General features: G+C 52.0%; 1 protein-coding gene across 9 annotated transcripts in view; it reads right to left on the bottom strand.

The window, feature by feature from the left end:
* Positions 1 to 2,824: 2,824 nt before the first annotated feature.
* ATP13A3 (ATPase 13A3) overlaps positions 2,825 to 8,655 on the bottom strand; it is a 107,683-nt gene continuing 101,852 nt past the window's right edge. For 8 of the 9 annotated variants that reach the window (XM_075938303.2, XM_075938304.2, XM_075938299.2 and 5 more), the window contains 2 exons: positions 8,068 to 8,157; positions 2,825 to 6,873 (listed from right to left, as the gene is read on the bottom strand). In XM_075938303.2, the coding sequence (XP_075794418.2) occupies positions 6,676 to 6,873; positions 8,068 to 8,157 (288 nt within the window). In that variant the 3' untranslated portion in view covers positions 2,825 to 6,675. The remainder of the gene's footprint in view (positions 6,874 to 8,067; positions 8,158 to 8,655) is intronic. The other variant, XM_089780683.1, reaches the window with a different exon arrangement.

The raw sequence follows: 8,655 nt of genomic DNA, 5'->3' as shown, positions 1-8,655 counted from the left end.
GCCAGCACTCAGGGTGTGTCTAGACCAGTGGTCCCCAATGCGATGCCGCACCTGCCAAGTGATCAGGCTTTGGGGAACAAGACCCTCCAGTTTCTGCATCAGAGCTAGGATCCTGGCAGCACCAGCAGGGAGCGGGCACCTTTCTGCTCCAGACGTGGCTGGGCGTTTCTTACCTCCTTTCCGTGTCTCTCCCATTTCATGCCCTGGCCTCCACGAACAGCCTGTAACAAAACCCAAGGCTGGAAGAACCTTGGCAAAAGGTTCGTGTTGGTTCCAGGCTTGGGGCTGGGTTTCAAAAGAACCCGTCAAGCACATTCTACCGTAACCTTCCTTAAACAAACATCTTTGTCCGGGACTATGGAAGTGCAGTTCAGCGTGGAAAGGGTCTCAGCCTCGCTCATGATGTGATGTTTCCAGGCTCACCCCAGGTCTATACTAGACCCGGAGGGTCGGCTTCAGCCACTCAACTCCAGCAATGTAAATAACGTAGCTGGAGCCAATATACCTTAAGCAGAGCTTGGTGCCGTCTCCACAGCAGGAGGTTGATGGGAACAAACGTTCCCGTTGGCTTCCCTTACTCGTGAATCAAGGAATACGAGCGCCAATGGGGCGCCCTCAGCATTCAACTGAGTGGGTCCTTACTAGACCTGCTAAATCGAACGCCAGAAGATTGATCTCCAGCAAAGCAAGTGGAGACATGACCTTAGAGCAGGAGAGAGATGGTAGTTGCAAAGCAACAGTATTGGCAGGCAGATGTCACCCTGGAGGAAGAGCTATCGGCACAGCACGATGCAAGGAAGCTACACTGGAAGATCTCAATGATGAAACAGAAATGCCTCACTGCTCTTAGTAAGGTAAAAGTTACAGCCTCAGCATGGCCTTCATCAATGCATGATGCAGACACAGGCCACTAGCAGTGTTCCCTCTAAGATTTTCCATCCTTGGACATGCTGAATTTTCTTATCTGCAACACCGATATTGAGGTTGTGTGTGGATGTGCATCCACCAGAACAAACAAAAAGCATAGCGATAAATATATATTGAAATAGTCCATAGACGTGGAAGAAAATGTATTAAAACAAGGGATAAATAACAGAGCAATGCTTATGATCAGGGTTCCACAAATCGCTGTTTCTGCTCGCCCGTGGTGAGTAGATTTCAGCCGGTCGCCCCGTTGACCGGCGCTGCAAGCATGCGCAGTACCGGTCTGGCGCACACGCGGAGCGGGGCTGGTGAGTAGATCTCGCCGTGGCTTGTCGAGCCCTGCTTATGTTTAATATGAAATCAAAAAGAAAACTCACACTGCCCTTGGCTGTAGCAGCGGGTTGTGCCCATAACAGCTCATGATACTATTTATATATTTTTGTTAACCTAAAGGTGCGAAGGACCATAGTTGTTTTTAGTTAGACTAACACGGCACCTTTCGGAGACCTTGAAGCACACGGGTCATTGGCCTTTCGAGCAGACAGGCACATGGTAAAAGATCTTGCAAATACGGTTTCACCCTACGAAACAGCCAGTGTCACACCTAGTACTCGCTACTTCTGACTCTCGAGAGCCAGAACTCTACCACGTAGCAAAGATCTGGCCCTAATGCAACAGGTTCCCATGGAGTAATTAGTAACAGAGGAGTTAAAAAACCAAGATGAAAGGTTTAGATGATCTGCAACACCCCACAAACCGTTAAAAGAATCTTCTTCTTTCTTAACACAGGGGTGGGCAATAATTTCTGATGGGGGGGCCACTCCAAGAATTTGGTACGTGGTCGAGGGCCACACTCTTCCATGAGGGGCGGGGGGCTGGGGTGGAGGTTGGGCGCAGAAGGGAGCTCGGGGAGGTGGGATCTGGGAGGGAGTTTGGGCGAAGTAGGGGATCATGACCTGGGGCAACGACTGGGGTGCGGAGGGGTTGCTGGGGCAGGGATTTGGACTGTGACCAGGGACAGCGGATTGGGGTGCAGGGTCTGGGAGGGGGTTGTGACCTGAGGAGGGGATGTAGTTTCTGGGGGCTGGAGCAGGGTGCAGGTTTGGGTTACATGGGGTAGGAGGGAGGAAGGAAGGGGCTGGGAGACCTTATGTGGCTCTCAGCCAGCAGGTTTCTTAGCCAGGGTCCCTGCCTTCCAGCCCCTCTGCCTGCTATGGGAAGCTGCAGGAGCCCTGTGTATTGCACTAACACGAACACTGTGAGCCCGAGGGATGGGGGAGGAGGGCACTTCACATGCTGCCTGTCCTGCAAACATGCAACTGCGACTGGTGGAAATTGGCCAATGGGAGCTACTGGGGACGGGGGCAGAACGAGCAGCCTGGCTCCCCTCCCTCCAGGCTCTCAGCCTTCACACACACGTGGCCCTGCACCCAGCTCTCCGGAGTGCCAAGCCCCCGGGGGCGGGGCAGGCAGGGACCTGGCTGAGGCTCTCGTGGCCAGATCCAGCCTGCAGATCATCTTTTGCCCAGCCCTGGAGCAGAGGCTGGAGCCAATGTCTCCATTTAGAGCAGGCACCAGCAGCTGCTGCTTCTGCTGGTCCGAGAGGGCAAGTACCCCGCCCCCGCCTTCCCCAGCCAATCAGCTGAGCTCCCTGCCTCTGCACAGGGCTCAGGAAAGGGAGCCTTGGTCACTAGCATTGTTTCCAGATCAACCTTGTGCGTGGATGTACACGCCCATGCACACGTGTGGGAGCGAGAGTGTGTGCACAAGGGACTAAGCCACCGCCCTCTGAGCCATTCTGTCTGTTTCAGCCAGCTCTGAATCAAGCCCTAACCGCGCGCGGGGGGGAGCCAGAGGAACAGTCCCAAACACTGAGCACAGCAAAGGTGAGGAACGTGCACGTGGTTCATTTGCATTTTATTTCAAATAGCTTCAATCAGAAAAATGATTTGACAAGGCTCGTTACAATGATGTACAGTTCTGCACGTGTGCCTCTGACAGCCGGGTACCACGCTACAGCAGCATGACATGCTCTGAAATAGAAAGACACAGTGGCGCTCTGATTAGAACTAGCTTTTGGAAAGAGGAAGGGAGCTTCCAGAGGATGCTGAAATCACGAGTCTTCTATTTTTGTTAGTTTCAAGGAAGCACACCGAAACCAAGAGTAATTTCCAGTTCACAATTATCAAACAAGCTGTAATTTATTGAAAATAGCTGTAAAAAACCAAAGCTGTGCTGTATAAAATTAACATATTCAGGACTCTAAAAACTGTCAGAAAACCACCCCTTTCACTCAGACATATAAAAATCTAGTTTTGTAATTCAAAATTTCATGGAAGAAATTCTAAAGCACTTTCTAATTACTGAATGTTGTGATAACCAAGGAAAATGCTAAAAAACTTGCAGCATAAAAACGCATCCTGCATGTGTTTAATGTTAACATAATATATACATAATACAGTAGATGATTATTTACCCAATTTCAGATTAACTGGTTCAGCACAATCTTCATAAACACAGAACAAGGAATAAAATAAATAGAATAAAAAATTGTGACCATTTTAAAAATAAAAGTGCAATTGTAAAAGTCCCCAATTTAAAGTTTACAAATTTGGCGTAGCCACTTTTACCCAAACCTTATTTGCAGCCTATTTTACAGCAGATTTAGTTGTATAATGTGTGAAATCTAGTTACCACTAATTATATCTGAAGGGAAGGAGATTTTTAAAAATAACCCTGAGGGATACACATTTTAAAGATCTGGTTGCTTATTTTTTAAAAAATTAAGTTACATTTATTATTTAACACTCGCTTTCCTGGGTAAACCATTCCTTAAAGTATGTGCATAAATAATATTTAAATCAGCAATATTTACAAATCCTAGGACACTGAAGTAAGACATATACAGATTTAAATTTAGGTCTGTATACATTCAAATAATTTAATATGAAAAACTGAATCAAACTCTTCAGTGCGAGGCTGAATTATACAATAGAAAGAAAAAAGTCCATCAAGAGTAATTAGTAGGGCCCACTAAATAGTTGTTAATTTGAATTCATTAGTTTTCAAGAAAAAATTACACAAGGATTCTTTTATGCCTAAACTCTGAAGTCCAACACACTTCAACGTAGGAAACTAACTTGCTAATTTGGCTCTTTCTGTGCACCTGAACAACCGTCTCTCCCTTTCAAAGTGACACAAGCGTGCAGACGGAGCCCGGCCCTCGGGTCAGAAGGTGCAATTCCCAGGCACGTCAGTAGGAGTCGGGCTACTTGCATGGCTGCATTTGAACCCCAAGAGCTATAAACCCTTGTAACAAAAAGCAAAAGGAAACCGAGACAGCTGACCTGTGTCCTCAGCAGTAACGAGTGGTTCTGGGCCAAAGACACTAGCCAGTCCGTCCGCGATGGCAACAGCCCCACTCATCTTGGCTCCCAACTTGAAGAGCAGAGAGCCTGACCCTAGAGGCGCTGAGCTCCTACAACTCCACTGCCGTCAGACCAATGAAAATCGTGCTCTAGTTTTCACAAGCCGTGCGCCCAGACTTAAAGGGCACACTTGGCAATTCTGGGAATTCGCTAAGCAAACTCACTACTGGCCACGCGGCTGACTCCTCACTGCCTGGGCATTTCGAGCGGGTGGAACACGGCCGCTTATCGCCGGGCAGGACAGGCTGGGCGAGGGCAGGCGGGGCAGTGGCTCGGGAGAGGAGCACCACGCCAGGAAAGAGGCCGTGTGCACACTTGTCACTGACCAGGCAAGCTACAATGAGGGACGCTGACTCAGAAACCCCGGTGAGTTACTTGTAAGCAGAGGGGGTGGTCGGAGGTCACAGCTCCACAGTCTGAGGTGCATGGCTTCACACAGAAAGGGGCGAGAACATTCCTCAGCCGGCAGGCCCCCAGTGAGCGAAGATCCAGACTCCGCAGCAGCAGCCTCGGACAGCGACCGGGTTCATGCGTCTAAGGTTACAACCAGGGCTTGAAGTGGAACCGCATAACAAGGCAGCACAAGGGCAATTCTGCTCCACACGGAGGATGGGACTGCAGGTGAGGCCTCCTGGTTCCCGTTAACCGGGGGGCCGGAGCAGCTCCCTGCCCCCGCTGACAGGAGGCTGCTCCAGCCTCGCGGGGCCCGCCACAGGTGAGGGAGGAGGGTGTCCCAGCTGGCCGCGGCCGTGCACCCCCCCGTTGGTTAACTGGCTAAACAATTACACAGGGTTTTGCATCCCTGCTCCACACCTGCCCAAAAGGAAGCCAGGCGAGGGCGGTTAGTCGGCAGGGGCACAGAGCGCCCCAAGCGCATTAGCAAGGCCTGAGGAGTCACTGGTGCTGGCACTGCCGGGCCTCCCAGCCCTAAAGGAGCCTCCCACGTGCAGCGCCCAGAACTCCTTCCCGCAGAGCGCGGCAGACTCAGCAGCGAGGGGGTTACTAGGCACTGCCCTGTGACACACGGGAAACAGGCCTGAGCTGCAAACCCCCTTCCGACAGAGCCCTCGAGCCCTCCCTCGCTAACCCCCGCGAGCTGCCTGCCTGGGTCAGTGCAGGGATCACTCGGCCTGGCACGGAACGGCCCGGTGTCCTCCCCACAGCCCAGAGTGGCTTAGATTGGTCAATGTCACCGAGTTCCAAAAGGCAACCCGAACTGGAGCTTTTCAACTCTCTCCCACGAGCAGAGAGAACTGGCTGGAGCTTTCCCTCCGGGTTTTACTGCTTCATTAGGGTGCCGAAGGGTTTGCATTTTACCACCATTTTTATAGGCTTCTAAATGCAATGGGTTTGAAGAAGTCGCTGCTGCTCTGCTGTCTCGTATTTACAAGTTCCCACCCTCAGTAGCTAACACACCCCTCGTGAGGAGTCTGCGCCGTAGGCTCCCGTTTCCACCCTAACATAGCTGCACACAACTGCCTGCTGATTAAGACATTGGTAGGCCAACCCTTTGGCATTTACAAGCCCTTGGTGCCCAGAACTACTATTGGCTAATGCTACGGGCTGGTGAAAAGCACGTTCTGCCCCCCAGCAGCAGTTCTGGCCTCGCTGGTGCAAAGGGGCTGCCATCACTCAACTGACACAGAAAACCGGGTCTGGAAGTGAAACCGAACCCCGGGGCCACCGGCGTGGTGAATGCAGGAGCAATGACGTGGCCCCACCTCAGAGGCCCTAACAACGCGTCCTCCTGCAGCCCGGGACAATTCAGGATTAGCTGAGGAGGACCGATGTGCTTCCTTCCTCCCAGGGAGGCAGCGCCCTGCTCTGCTGCATCCCCCAGGCCGGCAGGGTCAGACGCAGTCCCCTCGTACCGCACCACAGCTGGGCAGGCTCGTGCGCTACTAGGGATGGCCTTGTTCGCTGTCCGTGTGAAACAGACACGCAGTCACGGCGCTTTCCGAGAAAGGGGAAGGAGAAATGACTGCCCGCCCGCTCCAGGCTGTTTCTCCAAAGGAGCAGGCAAGGCCGCCAGACAGCGTGCTGTGCCCAGCGGTGTTGGGGCCCAGGACCGAACCAACACCCCAGAGAGTCAGAGGCCCTGCTGAACTGCCCTGCACTTTACACACAGCTCACTTTGGCTAAGCGAGGTTCAAACTTAAAAAAATAGATATTCTGCTGTACACGCTCTCGCTCGTTTTTAATGGAGCCGCTGGGGGATGCCCAGCTCCGACTGCCGTCAGCGACCGTGCGACGGCACCGCCCGAGCCAGGCTCACACCGCCAGAGCCCTGATCGCTCTGAGCACGGCCACAGACGCGCCACGGCTACGTTACAGTGATGACTTGACAGGAGCCATTCTCCGGGGGGGCCGCCTTCGCTTCGGTGGTTGTTCTAGGTTTGGGGGGCCATTCCGGATCGACCAACAGTTCCTGAGCTAGGTGCATGTACTTGGCTTTGGGGATCTTCCCTCTGCAGCCAAACAGGGACGAAAGGAAGCAGCCTCGCCAGCGATCCAGAGCCTCCTGCAGAGGGAACAGGGAAACAAACAGGTATGGAAACAAGGCAGCAAGCAGAAAAAAGACACCACACGCCAGAAACCTGACAGTGAGAGCCCAGAGCGAATCGGACGTTCCTTAGCAATGGGCTGGGCTTGGGTTTTATCACAATGTGTCACGGTCGCACGCACCTCGCTTGCGTTGTGGCAGCAAGGAGATTTTTAAAAGGTACAAAGGTGAGGGGGAAAAAAATCAGACTTTGCATCCTAGTATCCAGCTCGCACACTTCCCCGGCATTTCCCAGCAAGCAGAGTCCTGCCTGGAGTCTCCCATTGCAGGTAACAGCCTTAAACCACGTGTCTAATAGAGCTGTGTCTGCCTGATGCCCAGATGGGGAGGAAGGGGGGACACCCAAACCCTCTACCCTGACACGCGTTTGCTCAGCTGTCTCCAAACAACAAGCATAAGCAATTTAAACGAACAGTGCCGATCTCACAGCGTGTGCTGTTAAAAAGCATGCAAAGCAATGAACTGTAAGTAACCTGCTAGTATGTGTGTGTCAAATTACTGATCACACAGAGCAGGGGTCTCAAACTCCCGGCCCGCAGGCCAGCCACAGGTTCAGGGGGAGCGGGCTGGTGGGAAGGGGAGGAACTTGGGGGCCAGTGTCCGATTCTGCAATCACTACGATCAGGGACCGCCCCTGGCCGGGAGTTTGAGACCCTTGACCGAGAGGACAATTTAACATCCTTTGAAGTCAACACAATTCATTTCACTGGGAGCTGGATCAAATCCCCCGACCCCTGATTTCATAAGAATCAAGTATTTCTAGTCCGACTCTACCGATCTGCTGACATGCAGACTACTACTACGGGTCTGCAATGGGCAGTGGAGACACTGCATGTTAGTCTCTGAAAATTTAATTGTGCCATTTGGGGGTGAAAACACATGTCAAAAGAAAAATGAGAGGCCTCAAAAGTGACAGGCACTCTTTCTCTCAAGACCTGTAAGTGCAGCTACACATCTCCATGTACACATGTAATGTGTAACGGCGCTTCGGTTACAGTCCTTTTTAACTGTAAAGCTACAGACATCAGACACGATTTCAAAACAGACTTTATAAGGGCAAGCACATATGCATGCCACTATAAAATGCATGGGAGAAAACCAAATTAATCTGCAGACAGTTGTAGGATTGACAGCAAAATACTGGTCTCCAACCTGAGGTGGCGGGGGCGTGGCGAGGCGATATTCTCCTTGCCTGTCTCGACTGAACACAGCCTTCCCAAGGATCATGTCCAGGAAGACATTCTGCAGGAAGGATGAAAAAGACTAATGATCATTTGTTGTTAGTGTGCATGTGAACACACAGTCTGATCAGCAAGGCAGGCACAATTAACTCAGGGCAAAACTAAACCCAGCTTTCCTTTGACAACGTTGATCTGGATCTGCACTGAAGAGAGAAAGCAGCCCGGCGTGCATGTGCTTCCCGAGGTTTCAGGAGCAGGACGCATGCTTCACGTGAACTGCACTGATTATGACAACGGCATTTACACGAAAAGGCGTTTTTAAAAGGCGCTTGGAGCCTGCCATTCGGCACGTTCTAAGGACACAGAGAATTGCGACTTCTCCAATGATCTGCCGCCTTCTGGTCAGTCTGATGTGCCGGGTATTTATTCAGCAGTGCTGATCGCAGTGCCAAGCCCGGTACTGGGCAAGGCGGAGCGGCAGGCTGCTCGGGGACACAGACACGGCGCTCGGAGGCTTGCTGAGTGTGCGTCCGGTCGGGCTGCTCTCAGGACACTGCAG

The sequence above is a fragment of the Pelodiscus sinensis genome, chromosome 10, assembly GCF_052426305.1.
Source record: "Pelodiscus sinensis isolate ZL-2025 chromosome 10, ASM5242630v1, whole genome shotgun sequence".
NCBI classification, from domain to species: domain Eukaryota; kingdom Metazoa; phylum Chordata; order Testudines; family Trionychidae; genus Pelodiscus; species Pelodiscus sinensis.
The sequence above is the reverse complement of the archived record's forward strand: the minus strand, read 5'-3'. Positions and strand labels throughout refer to the sequence as shown.